The 16,383-nt window shown below is 41.0% G+C and overlaps 1 protein-coding gene across 11 annotated transcripts in view; it reads right to left on the reverse strand.

The window, feature by feature from the left end:
* The window catches only part of bptf (bromodomain PHD finger transcription factor), a 177,377-nt gene that overhangs the window by 19,728 nt on the left and 141,266 nt on the right, over positions 1-16,383 (reverse strand). For all 11 annotated transcript variants that reach the window (XM_063030610.1, XM_063030608.1, XM_063030609.1 and 8 more), the window contains 5 exons: positions 15,556-15,781; positions 14,618-15,231; positions 12,876-12,961; positions 10,417-10,642; positions 439-686 (listed from right to left, as the gene is read on the reverse strand). In XM_063030610.1, coding sequence (XP_062886680.1) covers positions 439-686; positions 10,417-10,642; positions 12,876-12,961; positions 14,618-15,231; positions 15,556-15,781 — 1,400 coding nt within the window. The remainder of the gene's footprint in view (positions 1-438; positions 687-10,416; positions 10,643-12,875; positions 12,962-14,617; positions 15,232-15,555; positions 15,782-16,383) is intronic.

The following is a 16,383-nucleotide window of genomic DNA, read 5'->3' on the forward strand; positions in this document are numbered from 1 at the left end:
AACTTGAAACTTTCAGATTATAGTGCCACGGTAGAGAATTTTCTATGTGCCATACTGCTTTCCTGTACAAATTTGTCAGAAAATTTGAACAGTGGACATTCCTGAGAATCACACTGATGAGGGCACAATTATACAACAAAATAGGAGCAGTAGACCCTAAAGCCAGCCCTGACATTCAAAGTAATCCATGCTGGTCTCAAGTCCTCAGTACCAGTTGACCAAAAGCCTAGACTTGTCAATCTTTCAAATATTTATCTATCTTAATATGGTGATCGAGACCTTGCATGCTAATTCTATGCATCTGCTGAAACAAAGGGATCTTTTGCAAATCTTTTTGGAATCCTGCATGAAATTTGTGATATAAGGCCATTACAAAACCAAGAATAATTGTTTCAAATTTTGAAATATAGGCATTAGAAACATTTGGCTATTACATACTTTGATTCGTCATAAGGTGTCTTGCAGATACAGTAAAGCTTTGTGTCCTTCTTGGATTCTTTTGAGGTAGTAGAAATCATCTTCTTCTTCTTCACCTTTGCAGGCTCTTTCTCCTCCTCTCTTTTTCGTTTCTGCGTCACCACAGTTTGTATTGCATTTGTATTTGCAAGGGCTGCGGTGTGCAGAGCAGCTGCCTGTGCCTTCTCCTTCTCTTTCCTTAACTTATTCCTATCTTTTCTTAGTTCCTCCTATCAAATGGAATAGAATTTCAGTCAATGGGATTAAATTCACAAAAAAGTCAAGAAGTGAGGAACATGTGTGTATTGATCAGAACAATACTGCACCATCAGCTTTGGATTTCACTTCCAGGCCTCTCAGACACAAGAAGAGGACTGCCTGGTGCCAGCACAGAAGCTCAAATTCAGAGTGTTTTTAGAACATAGAACACTATAACACAGCACAGGCCCTTTGGTTCATGATGCTGTGCTGACCTTTTAATTTACTCTAAGATCAATCTTACCCTTCCTTTCGACAGTCATCCATTTTTTCCAACATCTATGTACCTATCTAAGAGTTTCTTAAATGCCTCGAATGTATCTGCCACCATCCATGGCAGTGCATTCTACATATGTACCACTTTGTATAAAATACCTACTTCTGACATCCCTCTACACTTTCCTCGAATCACTTGAAAATTATGTCCCTGGTATTAGCAATTTCCACCCTGGGAAAATGGCTCAGGCTATCCACTCGATCTATGCCTACTATCATCTCGTACACCTCTATCAGGTCGCCTCTCATCTTCTTTCTCTCTAAAGAGAAAAGCCCAAGCTCACTCAAAGTATCGTCATAAGACATGCTCTTTAACCCAGTCAGCATCCTGACGAATCTCCTCTGCACCATATCTAAAGCTTCTACATCCTTCCTATAATGAGGTGACCAGAACTGAATAGAGTATCCCAAGTGTGGTCTAACTAGGGTTTTATAGAGCTAACTGGGGAAATTTAAAATTCAGTAATCTAGGATCCACTTCCAAAAAATCCTAAACCACACCCTCACATTGCTGACTGAGTTTCATTTCACCACGTTAATGGAAGTAAGTATTTGGCAGAAGTGACAGCATCCTCTGAGACATGAACTTATTTATGTTGGGTAACCTAAATGTGGTTTTGGTCACATTGCCAGAATGTTCCTTGGAGTTCATGCATTCGAAGGAAAAAAGGAACCATTATTCAAGCATAACCTAGTTTGAACTTCATCACTGTCTTGATAATCAGAACAAGAACTCCATAGCTGTATCACCATCTGGTATGGTAATTGCAAGCCATCTGCCTGTACGGCCCTGCAACCAATTGTGAGGACTAATGTTACTCTGGTTGGCAATCAGTGGTGAGCAGTGTGCCGCCGGGGTCAGTGCTGGGCCTGCAACTGTTTACAATATACATTAATGACCTGGAAGAGGGGAATGGGTGTAGTCTATCTAAGTTTGCTGATAATACTAAACTGAGTAGAAAAGCAAATTGTGCAGAAGATACAGAGAGTCTGCACAGAGATACAAGCCAGTGGGCAGATGGAGTACAATGTTGGTAAATGCGAAGTCATCCACTTTGGAAGGAAAAATGAAAGATTATTATTTAATTGTTAAAAAATGCAGCATGCTGCTATGCAGAGGGATTTGGGAGTGCTTGTACATGATTCATAAAAGGTTGGTTTGCAGGTCAGCAGGCTATCAAGGCAAATGGATTCGAAAAAGGAGTCTGAGAGTCTGAGTGGGAGTGCCGAGAAAGACATTTTTGAAATTTTCGTTATTTTTTTTTTCTCCAACGGCGTTCTGAGAGGCGGGACTGCGCAGGCGTGTGACGTCGGGCAGTGCAGCACGGCAGATTTAAAAGGAACAGAGCCTCATAGAGTGGGCAGCGTAGTTTGCGGGCAGTGGAGTGAGCCGGGAGCAGAGTGAAGACTTAAGGGCTTCGGCTCAACGGGCCTAGGCGGAAACGGGCGAGGCGAGGAAGGTTTGGCATTCATTTTCTGTTGTTATTTGAGGAGAGGGGCAGTATGAGTGTGAGGGCAGTTTGCTGTTCTCGGTGTCGGATGTGGGAGGCCCTGGAGTCTCCAAGCCTCCCGGACGACTACATCTGCGTCAAGTGCATTGAGATGCAGCTCCTAAGGGACCGCGTTACGGAACTGGAGCTGCATCTCGATGACCTTCGTCTGGTCAGGGAGAGTGAGGAGTTGATAGAGAGGAGTTGCAGGCAGGTGGTCACGCCGGGGCCACGGGAGGCAGACAAGTGGGTCACAATTAGGAGGGGGAAAGGGAAGAGTCAGGTAACAGGGAGTACCCCGGTGGCTGTGCCCCTTAACAATAGGTACTCCTGTTTGAGTACTGTTGGGGGGGACAGCTTACCCGGGGGAAGCGACAGTGGCCGTGCCTTTGGCACAGAGTCTGGCCCTATAGCTCAGAAGGATAGGGCAAGGAAGAGGAGGGCAGTTGTGATAGGGGACTCGATAGTAAGGGGGTCAGATAGGCGATTCTGTGGACTCAGTCCAGAGACCCGGATGACAGTTTGCCTCCCTGGTGCCAGGGTCCGGGATATTTCTGATCGTGTCCAAGATATCCTGAAGTGGGAGGGTGAGGAGCCAGAGGTCGTGGTACATATAGGTACCAATGACATAGGTAGGAAAAGGGATGAGGTCCTGAAAGGAGAATATAGGGAGCTAGGAAGGGAGTTGAGAAAAAGGACCGCAAAGGTAGTAATCTCGGGATTACTGCCTGTGCCACGCGACAGTGAGAGTAGGAATGCGATCAGGTGGAGGATAAATGCGTGGCTGAGGGATTGGAGCAGGGGGCAGGGATTCAAGTTTTTGGATCATTGGGACCTCTTTTGGCGCAGGCATGACCTGTACAAAAAGGATGGGTTACACTTGAATCCTAGGGGGACCAATATCCTGGCAGGGAGATTAGCGAGGGCTACTGAGGTGACTTTAAACTAGAATGGTTGGGGGGTAAAAATTAAAGAGGCTAGGCGTGAGGAGGTTAGTTCACAACAGGGGGATGGGAACCAGTGCAGAGAGACAGAGGGGTGTAAAGTGAGGGTAGAAGCAAAAAGTACAAAGGAGAAAAGTAAAAGTGGCAGGCCAACAAATCCAGGGCAAGCATTAAAAAGGGCCACTTTTCAACATAATTGTATAAGGGCTAAGAGAGTTGTAAAAGAGCGCCTGAAGGCTTTGTGTGTCAATGCAAGGAGCATTCGTAATAAGGTGGATGAATTGAAAGTGCAGATTGTTATTAATGATTATGATATAGTTGGGATCACAGAGACATGGCTCCAGGGTGACCAAGGATGGGAGCTCAACATTCAGGGATAGTCAATATTCAGGAGGGATAGACATGAAGGAAGGGAAGGTGGGGTGGCGTTGCTGGTTAAAGAAGAGATTAACGCAATAGAAAGGAAGGACACAAGCCGGGAAGATGTGGAATTGATATGGGTAGAACTGCGTAACACTAAGGGGCAGAAGACGCTGGTGGGAGTTGTGTACAGGCCACCTAACAGTAGTAGTGAGATCGGAGATGGTATTAAACAGGAAATTAGAAATGTGTGCAATAAAGGAACAGCAGTTATAATGGGTGACTTCAATCTACATGTAGATTGGGTGAACCAAATTGGTAAAGGTGCTGAGGAAGAGGATTTCTTGGAATGTATGCGGGATGGTTTTTTGAACCAACATGTCGAGGAACCAACTGGAGAGCAGGCTATTCTGGACTGGGTTTTGAGCAATGAGGAAGGGTTAATTAGCAACCTTGTCGTGAGAGGCCCCTTGGGAAAGAGTGACCATAATATGGTGGAATTCTTCATTAAGATGGAGAGTGACATAGTTAATTCAGAAACAAAGGTTCTGAACTTAAAGAGGGGTGACTTTGAAGGTATGAGACGTGAATTAGCTAAGATAGACTGGCAAATGACACTTAAAGGATTGACGGTGGATATGCAATGGCAAGCATTTAAAGGTTGCATGGATGAACTACAACAATTGTTCATCCCAGTTTGGCAAAAGAATAAATCAAGGAAGGTAGTGCACCCGTGGCTGACAAGAGAAATTAGGGATAGTATCAATTCCAAAGAAGAAGCATACAAATTAGCCAGAGGAAGTGGCTCACCTGAGGACTGGGAGAAATTCAGAGTTCAGCAGAGGAGGACAAAGGGCTTAATTAGGAAGGGGAAAAAAAGATTATGAGAGAAAACTGGCAGGGAACATAAAAACTGACTGTAAAAGCTTTTATAGATATGTAAAAAGGAAAAGACTGGTAAAGACAAATGTAGGTCCCCTACAGACAGAAAAAGGTGAATTGATTATGGGGAGCAAAGACATGGCAGACCAATTGAATAATTACTTTGGTTCTGTCTTCACTAAGGAGGACATAAATAATCTTCCAGAAATAGTAGGGGACAGAGGGTCCAGTGAGATGGAGGAACTGAGCGAAATACATGTTAGTAGGGAAGTGGTGTTGGGTAAATTGAAGGGATTGAAGGCAGATAAATCCCCAGGGCCAGATGGTCTGCATCCCAGAGTGCTTAAGGAAGTAGCCCAAGAAATAGTGGATGCATTAGTGATAATTTTTCAAAACTCGTTAGATTCTGGACTAGTTCCTGAGGATTGGAGGGTGGCTAATGTAACCCCACTTTTTAAAAAAGGAGGGAGAGAAATCAGGGAATTATAGACCAGTTAGCCTAACGTCGGTAGTGGGGAAACAGCTGGAGTCAGTTATCAAAGATGTGATAACAGCACATTTGGAAAGCGGTGAAATCATCGGACAAAGTCAGCATGGATTTGTGAAAGGAAAATCATGTCTGACGAATCTCATAGAATTTTTTGAGGATGTAACTAGTAGAGTGGATAGGGGAGAACCAGTGGATGTGATATATTTGGATTTTCAAAAGGCTTTTGACAAGGTCCGACACAGGAGATTAGTGTGCAAACTTAAAGCACACGGTATTGGGGGTAAGGTATTGATGTGGATGGAGAATTGGTTAGCAGACAGGAAGCAAAGAGTGGGAATAAACGGGACCTTTTCGGAATGACAGGCGGTGACTAGTGGGATACCGCAAGGCTCAGTGCTGGGATCCCAGTTGTTTACAATATATATTAATGACTTGGATGAGGGAATTAAATGCAGCATCTCCAAGTTTGTTGATGACACGAAGCTGGGTGGCAGTGTTAGCAGTGAGGAGGATGCTAAGAGGATGCAGAGTGACTTGGATAGGTTGGGTGAGTGGGCAAATTCATGGCAGATGCAATTTAATGTGGATAAATGTGAAGTTATCCACTTTGGTGGCAAAAATAGGAAAACAGATTATTATCTGAATGGTGGCCGATTAGGAAAAGGGGAGGTGCAACGAGACCTGGGTGTCATTATACACCAGTCATTGAAAGTGGGCATGCAGGTACAGCAGGCGGTGAAAAAGGCGAATGATATGCTGGCATTTATAGCGAGAGGATTCGAGTACAGGAGCAGGGAGGTACTACTGCAGTTGTACAAGACCTTGGTGAGACCACACCTGGAGTATTGTGTGCAGTTTTGGTCCCCTAATCTGAGGAAAGACATCCTTGCCATAGAGGGAGTACAAAGAAGGTTCACCAGATTGATTCCTGGGATGGCAGGACTTTCATATGAAGAAAGACTGGATGAACTGGGCTTGTACTCGTTGGAATTTAGAAGATTGGAGGGGGGATCTGATTGAAACGTATAAAATCCTAAAGGAATTGGACAGGCTAGATGCAGGAAGATTGTTCCCGATGTTGGGGAAGTCCAGAACGAGGGGTCACAGTTTGAGGATAAAGGGGAAGCTTTTAGGACCGAGATTAGGAAAACCTTCTTCACACAGAGAGTGGTGAATCTGTGGAATTCTCTGCCACAGGAAACAGTTGAGGCCAGTTCATTGGCTATATTTAAGAGGGAGTTAGATATGGCCCTTGTGGCTACGGGGATCAGGGGGTATGGAGGGAAAGCTGGGACGGGGTTCTGAGTTGAATGATCAGCCATGATCATAATAAATGGCGGTGCAGGCTCGAAGGGCCGAATGGCCTACTCCTGCACCTATTTTCTATGTTTCTATGAATGCTGCCCTTCATTGCTAGAGGGATTGAATTTAAGAGCAGGGAGGTTATGCCGCAACTGTATAGGGTACTGGTGAGGCCACACCTGGAGTACTGCGTACAGTTCTGGTCTCCTTACTTGAAGGAGGATATACTGGCTTTGGAGGTGGTGCAGAGGAGGTTCACCAGGTTGATTCCAGAGATGAGAGGGTTAGACAATGAGGAGAGATTGAGTCACCTGGGACTGTACTCACTGGAATTCAGAAGAATGAGAGGAGACCTGATAGAAACATATAAAATTATGAAAGGGAGAGATAAGATAGAGGCAGGAAAGTTGTTTCCACTGGTAGGTGAGACTAGAACCAGGGGACATAGCCTCAAGATTTGGGGGAGTAGATTTAGGATGGAGAGGAGGAGGAACTGCTTTTCCCAGAGTGGTGAATCTGTGGAATTCTCTGTCAAATGAAGCAGTGGAGGCTACCTCAGTAAATATATTTAAGACAAGAGTTGGATAGATTTTTGAATAGTAGGGGAATTAAAGGTTATGGGGAAAAGGCAGGTAGGTGGAGATACAGTGGCACGCAAAAGTTTGGGCACCCCGGTCAAAAGTTCTGTTACTGTGAATAGTTAAGTGAGTAGAAGATGAACTGATCTCCAAAAGTTATAGTTAAAGATGAAACATTCATTTCAACATTTTGAGCAAGATTAGTGTATTATTTTAGTTTTGTACAATTTTAGAGTGAAAAAAAGGAAAGGAGCATAATGCAAAAGTTTGGGCACCCCAAGAGATTTGAGCTCTCAGATAAATTTTACCAAGTTCTCAGGCCTTAATTAGCCTGTTAGGGCTATGGCTTGTTCACAATCATCGTTAGGAAAGGCCAGGTGATGCAAATTTCAAAGCTTTATAAATACCCTGACTCCTTAAACCTTGTTCCAACAATCAACAGCCAGGGGCTCCTCTAAGCAGCTGCCTAGCACTCTAAAAATTAAAATAAATGATGTCCACAAAGCAGGAGAAGGCGATAAGAAGATAGCAAATCGTTTTCAGGTAGCCGTTTCCTCAGTTGCTGAAGTAATTAAGAAATGGCAGTTAACAGGAACGGTGGAGGTCAAGTTGAGATCTGGAAGACCAAGAAAACTTTCTGAGAGAATTGCTCATAGGATTGCCAGAAAGGCAAATTAATACTCCTATTTGACTGCAAAAGACCGTCAAGAAGATTTAGCAGACTCTGGAGTGGTGGTGCACTGTTCTACGGTACAGTGACACCTGCACAAATATGACCTTCATGGAAGAGTCATCAGAAGAAAACCTTTCCTGCGCCCTCACCACAAAATTCAGCGTCAGAAGTTTGCAAAGGAACATCTAAACAAGTCTGATGCATTTTGGAAACAAGCCCCGTGGAGTGAAGTTAAAATAGAACTTTTTGGCCGCAATGAGCAAAGGTATGTTTGGAGAAAAAGGGGTGCAGAATTTCATGAAAAGAACACCTCTCCAACTGTTAAGCACAGGGGTGGATCGATCATGCTTTGGGCTTGTGTTGCAGCCAGTGGGACAGGGAACATTTTAAATACCAGCAAATTCTGGAAGCAAACATCACACCAACTGTAAAAAAGCCAAAGATGAAAAGAGGATGGCTTCTACAACAGGATAATGATCCTAAACACACCTCAAAATCCATGATGGACTACCTCGAGGCGCAAGCTGAAGGTTTTGCCATGGCCCTCACAGTCCCCCGACTTAAACATCATCAAGAGTCTGTGGATAGACCTCAAAAGAGCACTGCATGCAAGACGGCCCAAGAATCTCACAGAACTAGAGGCCTTTTGTAAGGAAGAATGGGCAAAAATCCCCCAAACAAGAATGGAAAGACTCTTAGCTGGCTACAGAAAGCGTTTACAAGCTGTGATACTTGTCAAGAGGGGTGTTGCTAAGTACTGACCATGCAGGGTGCCCAAACTTTTGCTTTGGGCCCTTTTCCTTTTTTGTTATTTTGAAACTGTAAAAGATGGAAATAAAAAAGTAATCTTGCTTAAAATATTAAAGAAATGTGTCATCTTTAACTTTATGCCTTTTCGAAATCAGGTCATCTTTTACTCGCTTAGCTATCCAGAGTAACAGAAATTTTAACCAGGGGTGCCCAAACTTTTGCATACCACTGTTAGTCTATGGTTAGATCAGCCATGAAGGGTGGAGCAGGCTCAACGAGCCAGATGGCCTATTCCTGCTCCTATTTCTTACGTTCTTAGGACTGCTGAGGTAATCATCAAGGTGCCTCTTCCTGCCACCATCCAGGACATATACCACAGCACTGTGTTCCAAGCCCTGAGCATTGTCAAGGACCCTGCCCATCCATCCCAAAATCTCTTGACCACCTACCACTGGGCAGAAGTACCACAGTATAAGAACAAGGACTGTTAGGCTGGCTAACAGCTTCTTCCCCCAGGCTGCGAGACTTCTGAACATCCTGCTATCACCCAGTACACATTATTTATGACAGCTCAAGTAGCATTATACTGCTGTATATTTAACTGTATGTCACATATGCACTAGTACATCTACAGAATATTTTTATTACCTGCTAATATTATAGTATTAATATTATTTTATGTGCTGTATGTAATATATGTACTGTGTTTTGCACCTTGGTCCCAGAGGAATTTTTTTTTGTTTCACTCTATATATGTGTATGGTCGAATGACAATAAACTTGAACTCAAAAATTGACCAAGAAAGCAGTGTTTCCTTAACTTAGAAAGAAATGCACACTGTTATTCTGCAAGATTTGGTACCAAAACCTTTGATCTTTTAAATAAATATCAATGACATTAGTTGGATATAGCAAGTGTGATTCTATAAAGCTGAAACAGCAAACAGCAAGGATGATAGTAGCAAACATCAGGGAGGACTGAGAAAAAATTGGGTGAAACAGGCAAAATAATGTGAAGTAATATATTCTGTAAAGACTGCGAAGTGGCAATATGAACTAAAATTATTTAACTTTAAAGGTTTGTAGCTGGTGGAATAGTTGATAAACTATTAAAAGAGTAAAAGACTTGTGGTCTTACAGATAGAAGCATCGAAAGGACAAAGGCAAGAAAATTATACCAATCCTTCAAAATTCAGTAATTAGGCCTCATCCAAAGAAATGACCCTTGTTTTGAGTACCAAACTTTAGGAAGCATGTCACAGAAATGGGGCTTAAGGAATATGGATTTAATTTTGTTAAAGAAGATTAAAGGGAGATTAATAATAGATCTGATCAAGTAAATAAGGAGAATTGTTACACTTGCTAATAACCAGTTTAACATTACTGGCAGAAAGAGATGGACATAGGATGAACTGAATAGCTTTCTCAAAAGGAACTGGGAAGGACAATGGGCTAAATTGTCTATGCTGTTAGATGTTAAAATTTCTTGCCATATAATTCTTGAGAACTTTTGAGCAGTGGAAACCACAACCTCTTTTCCAAGAACAGAACACCCTGCATAATCAAATCTCTTCCTCATTATCCTACATAGAGATGAGGAGGAATTTCTTAAGCCAGAGGGTGGTGAATCTGTGGAATTCATTGCCACAGATGGCTGTGGAAGGCAAATCTTTAGGAATGAGGTTGTTAAGCTCTTGGTTAGTAAGGACATCAAAGTTTACAGGGAGAAGACAGGAGAATGGGGTTGACTGGAAATAATAAATCAGCGATGATAAAATGACAGAGCAGACTCAATGAGTTCAATGGTCTAATTATGCTATGTCTTATGGTCTAAAAGATGAACCTTTATCATATACATTTTATTGTTGTGCAGAGGATTTTATATTATGTAAAATGTTACGTGCGAAAGAGATGGAAATCTGTTTCTAAAACAAAGAAAGTGCTTAATGGTCACATACCTGGACCTCAATTTGAAGTTCTTTGTCTAATAATGCCCTTTTCTTAAGGATCTCAGCTTTCAATTGCTCTTTGTGTTTGAACAACAGTGCTGATAGCTTGGTGGCGTTCTGTTTACTGCGCTTTTGCTCCACATTTTCATCCCGTTTTCTCTTCTTTGCTGCTTGCTTTTCTTCTTTATCAATTTTATCCAGAATATACTTCATGACCTGATTACACACAATCATTCTGGACCCAACAAGAAGAAAATAAATCGCTAACGCACTTCTCAGTGATCTATTAAATCTCCATCAAACATTTTATAGGAAATTGTAAAGCACATAAATAATTTCCATTAATAAATCTCTTCCTTCAATACAAACCGTTAAAAGATGAAGTCTATTGGAAACAATACTTGCATCAATATTTATTGCCAAAATCATAGGTTGATTGGCTCCCTCTTCAGATGTACCACTGTAGTGAAAGCATGTAATTTTTTTCTCTGCAATCTCCCCCACCGCACCCCCCCCAATCAACCTCGAACTTTTCTCCAAGAAGCCAAGATCATTAGTTGATTATTGTGTGCAGGACTTACACCAACAAGTATCATCAGTGTGGGAATAAATCACTACCAATCTTCAGTTTGTTAGTGTAATTCACATGAATCTAAGCAACTCCAATTTCTTACCTTCATAAAAACTAGAATGGGTTACTTAAATATTAATTGGCCAATTTAAGATCTTGAAGGTAAGGAGTACAACATGACATTTATACCCATGATTTCTCAAGCTGCTTTTGACAATCTTTGTGTTATTTGAGAATTCAGCAAGCAGGGATAAGATGTTTCTTAAGATGGGAAAATGAATAGTTCTTGTATAGCAATTGGAAATATTTATTACTACATCATACAAGGTGACCTCCTGATCAGCAAGCTATGAACCAACATGTATACTGAATCAAAAGGAAAACTGTATTGCCTATGGAGAAGTTAAACACCACTCATTTTAGAGGAAAATCTCAATTTCAATGTATATTAAAGAAAAATCTCAACCGGTTTCAGAACAGATCATCATAAAGGAAACTGGTTGGAATTGATACAGTTTCAAAGGGAGTGAATTGTATATTCACAAATTACCTCTATTATTTTAGGTCTGAAAAGCACTGGATAATCAGTCTCAAAAGAGACTCGTTTCATGAAGTACCCCTCAATCTTTTCACATTTCTACCCAAAAGACTAATAAATAGATTGCTTGAAAACCTATGACCATTCATGATGTCAAGTTATTGTTCACAGGTCATGACCGAATGCATGGACATTTTCTAGTTCCACATTTCCTTTACCAGTACTCAACTCATATGGATATTGGTATAATCTTGCTAAAGTCAAGAAGATTGTTGATTCAAGTCCCACTCTACATAAATTAATACTCCATTTTAATACTGAGCTATAATGTTGAAGATGCCATGGTGAAATCAGATGTTAGACGAAAACAATACCTCCCTTCTCAAGTAGATGCAAAGGAAATCTCATGATACCACAGTGGAGTAGAGTTTTGCATTAATTCCCAAAAAAACAAAAAAAAATTCTTTGTGGTAACTTACATTATTGCTTATGGGTGCATGCCGTACCCAATCTGGGCTAGAATTTGGGACATTCTGAATAATCAATGATGGTACAAAAGCTTCAGGAAGTGATTTTTCAGGCGAATACCAAATTTACTCCTTAAAAGTTAACCATTCTAGTTTGGAACAGAGAAAACTATACACCCAATAAGAAAAATGAGGGAAGCAAAATAGTGTAATTCAGTCTCAAGACCAAAATTACATTTTATGGACTCACAGATTTAATACATTTCTGGTAAACTGAAAAATACAAGATATTTTTGTGTTTTAAATAAAACTAAGCTAACAAAACCAAGATCTCTCAACAGGAACCATGTCTTCTTAGAAATGGCAGACAAAGGTGGCTCACAAGTTATAAATCGTAGCAAGCAATTACAAAGGATTATATCTAATAATCCATTGGTGCATTTTGTTAAATTGAGAAGTGGGTCAATTAAAACACCAAGTTAGAGCCAGTTTCGTAAATCACCACTTCTCTCCATTTCACATGCAAACCTTTATCATTGCAGTCCAACTTATGTAGAGGATAAGCCATTTTATTTTAGGTAAACTACTTTATTCTGTTTTATTCCACTGCTTTCTCACGGCAATTAAAAATTTTGTATTCGTGTATAAGAGAATGCCAAACTATTTGCATAAATCAAGAACCAGTTAAGTGGCTTTTGTCAATTCGACTACATGGAAGGTCAGAGTGGAGTGAAAATAAGTGGATCATTTTAAGGAAATGAAAACTAGAGTTTTGTCATTTTTGTTAAAATAACTTTCTTGCTGATAGAGAGACTTCCAACCTTACTGAGTGATAAAACTCTACTGATGTATACTTTCATAATTCTACCAAATAGTCTTTAGATAAATATACCTCTGGTTTTCTTCCCGCTCTGCAGGTGACATCATTCTACTCTTTGCCTTCAAGTGCTCTATGACAGCATTTTGTTTCATTACCACCTACATAGAAACAAAACAGTTAATATTATAAAAGATAACATTATTAAATGAAATACTAAATAGTTCAAGGTCTTACATCAGCAAACACTGGGGAGGTGTGGCAGCAGTAAATACATTGTTAAAATGTTTGATTAATGATGGTTATAGATACATCACATCGTAGTCGGAGAAGGATGGTTATTAGTGGGGGAAATGATGGTGAGGGTAGGGAAGGATGAAAAAATGGAGTGAGATAGGTTTGATAAACAGGAATAGAGGTTGGAAATGGAGCGGGGGGGGGAATGGGGCAAATAGCCAGTATTAAGTTGACACTTAATGACTAAATAGGATGACAAAAACTACTTGGGGGAAATGAGTGTCTTGCTTACTCTGAAGCAACTTTTAAAAAAAAATTACTGTATTAAATACTAGTTGTACAATGCAGCATATTAAAGTTCACCGATCAGAACAGTTCAACAGGCATGTTATTCCAGAGAAGCTTAATAGCAGAATTGCCTTCAAGTAATTACTTGATGCAGTTAGTTCAAATTTATGGCCTCAGCAAGTGAGCCTCTGGCAAGGTAGCTTATCAACCTTCAAATGAAGGAGTCTGGTCACTTGGCTATTAAGTTAAAACATCACAAGCAATAAGGACTTCCTTAGAAAATCAACAACCAGTAAGATTAGGAGGGTGGTCATAAACACGAGATTCTGCAGATGCTGGAAATCTTGAGCATCTTGAATATTCACAGAATGCTGGAGGAACTCAGCAAGTCAGGCAGCATCTATGGAGGGGAGTAAACAGATGATGTTTCAGGCTGAGACCCTTTAACAGGCCCCGAGAGATCTCAGGCAGAAACATCAACATTTTACTCCCTTCCATAGATGTTGTTTGACATCCTTAGGAGGGTGGTCACTGTTGACTTCAGTAACCATCAACGCCAGCAGGTGACCTGAGGTAGTTATTTTGAATCAGATTTGAATACAAAATTTATACACTGCAATGATTTAGTTTGACTAAATAAAAATCAATTACACTTCAAGTGCTCCTAAAAAGCAGTGTTATTTGACTAATACTATTTTTAACTGATCAATGTACAATTCAGTTCCCCAAAAAAACCTAAACTCAGTGCCCACTTTATTAGGTACCTTCTGTACCTAATACTCAGTGGCTACCTTCCGAAATACTCAAACCACCCTGTCTGACACCAACAATCATTCCACATTTTGTCCCCATTCTGATGTTTGGTCTGAACAACAACTGAACCTCTTGACCATGTCCACATGTTTTTAATGCACTAAGTTCCTGCCACATGATACAGCGGATTCTGGTTAATTGGGACACATCAGGACCAATACTTTTTGGCCCAATTAAGTAGCTGCCCTGATTAGCTGAAATTTCATGGAAACAGTTAAAAAGGTATATAAAAAAAAGACAAACCTCTGTTTAACTGGGTGACAAATTATGTAATTATATAAAATACAGAACAAATTAGAACACTACCAATACTATGACAGTACTATAAAAGTGTGTATTAGTGCTTAATAGTTACTGACTATCCTTAATTAAATTAGGACATACTGGTTCAAATTAATGAAGGAAGTGACAGAATGCAAAACTTAGAAGAAAACCATATCACGCAGGAAATAAACTTAATTCTTCATGGCAATTATTACCTGTTTCTGAATAATTTCATTTTGATTTGTTGTCTGCAGCAAATGTTCCCTTTTAGCATCTATCTGCAGTTGTTTCTTTTGCTGTTGCTGTTCGCGGATCTGCTGGATTCGCTGGAGCTGTTCCTGAACGCTGGCTGCTTGCACGCTGACGACATTTTGGATTTGCTGGGCTGGGGTCAGACCTGGCTGCTGAATCTGAACAGGGACCTGAAGTTTCACTTGCTGCTGAACCACACCCTGAGAGACCTGAGGCAGAGTCTGTGTCTCAGCTGCTGCCTGAGTCGTAACCTGGGTTTGAAGTGGAAGCGGAAGAGGAGGAGCCATTGTCTGAACCTGGAGCTGAGGTTGCTGGGTCTGCTGCTGGGGCTGAGGTGGGGACTGTACAGTTAGCTGACTTCCAGCCTGTACTGAAGGAACCTGGGTTTGTGGCTGAGCTTGGATCTTTTCAGTTGGCTGGCCTTGTGCTGGCTGCGTTTGGACAGGTTGTACAGAGGACGGAGGTTGGGAGGCAGCTGGCGTCTGAACTGGAGAAGGCGGCGGAGGCTGAGGAGGTAACTGAACTGGAGATTGTGTTTGTTGTACAGTTGTCTGCACAGGTTTTGGTTCCACTGCAGCTATAGAACAAGATCAAATACATGCAGCATCTCATAAGTGTATACATACAATATAGAAAATAAATAATAGGTAATCAATGCAAAATAGACAATGTGCCTATTATGATAAATTCCAATATCACTGGTACAATGATTTAGAGGTTAATTGCTTAGTGAATGAAATATTCAAAAATATACACACTTCTCGTGCACAAGGTAATGATAGGGTAATTTTACAGCAATATTCTGGTGATGACATTCACCAATTGCATTGTATGTATATCAAAAAATTTGAACTTCCAGAAAAGTAATCAGGAAATGACTTTTCCATCATAAAGATCTTACCTGGTGCTATCGTTGTCGTAGTGGCCGCTGTAGTTGCAGCAGCTGATGCTGTCACTGTTGTTAATGGTGTGAAGAGGAACCTCTGAATAGTTCCACTTGGCATGGCAGCCTGCATCAACTGCTGGCCTGGCCCAGGAATAACTGATACACCTTGTGGGATAAGTTGAAGCTGTCCAGTTGTTTGTCCCTGCCCTTGAATAACCACAGTCAGTCCCTGACCTCCACTCTGCAACATCAGCAGCATAATTACCAGTTAGAAGAGCTTTGTAATGCATCTATATTTTAACAAATTATCCTGCTAATGCTCTTCTTGGAAGTGATATAGGAAGAGCTAGTAACCAACAATGGCCTAATTCTACTTCTATGTTTTATGGACACATGCTACTGAATACTGACATTTGTACTGTCCTTTTCATATCCCTTTCAGGACACCAATATTCTTGAAACACATCATTACTGTAATAATGAAAATGAGGTTATCAATTTGTGCACAGCAAACTTCCATAATCAATGTAACAATGTTTGGGTTGTCTACTTTGGTATTGTTAGTTGAAAGATCTGCTGTTCAAATACTCAAAACTGAGTAGACCATATAGTAGGTAGTTAACTCATACCTTGGATTATAACTGTTGGGTGAAACTCTCCAAATCCAGTCAATAAAACCACACCATTACCAAGTGTGTGAATATAAGCTCATTATATAGAAGCAAGAGTAGGCTGCTCAACCCTGCTAGCCTGCCTTACCATTCAACACAATTTACTCCAGGTTGCTCCCATGTACCAGTTCCCTAAAACCCTTGGTCCCCTTTATCTTCCATGAATGTATCC

The sequence above is a fragment of the Mobula hypostoma genome, chromosome 22 (assembly GCF_963921235.1).
Source record: "Mobula hypostoma chromosome 22, sMobHyp1.1, whole genome shotgun sequence".
In the NCBI taxonomy this organism is placed as follows: domain Eukaryota; kingdom Metazoa; phylum Chordata; class Chondrichthyes; order Myliobatiformes; family Myliobatidae; genus Mobula; species Mobula hypostoma.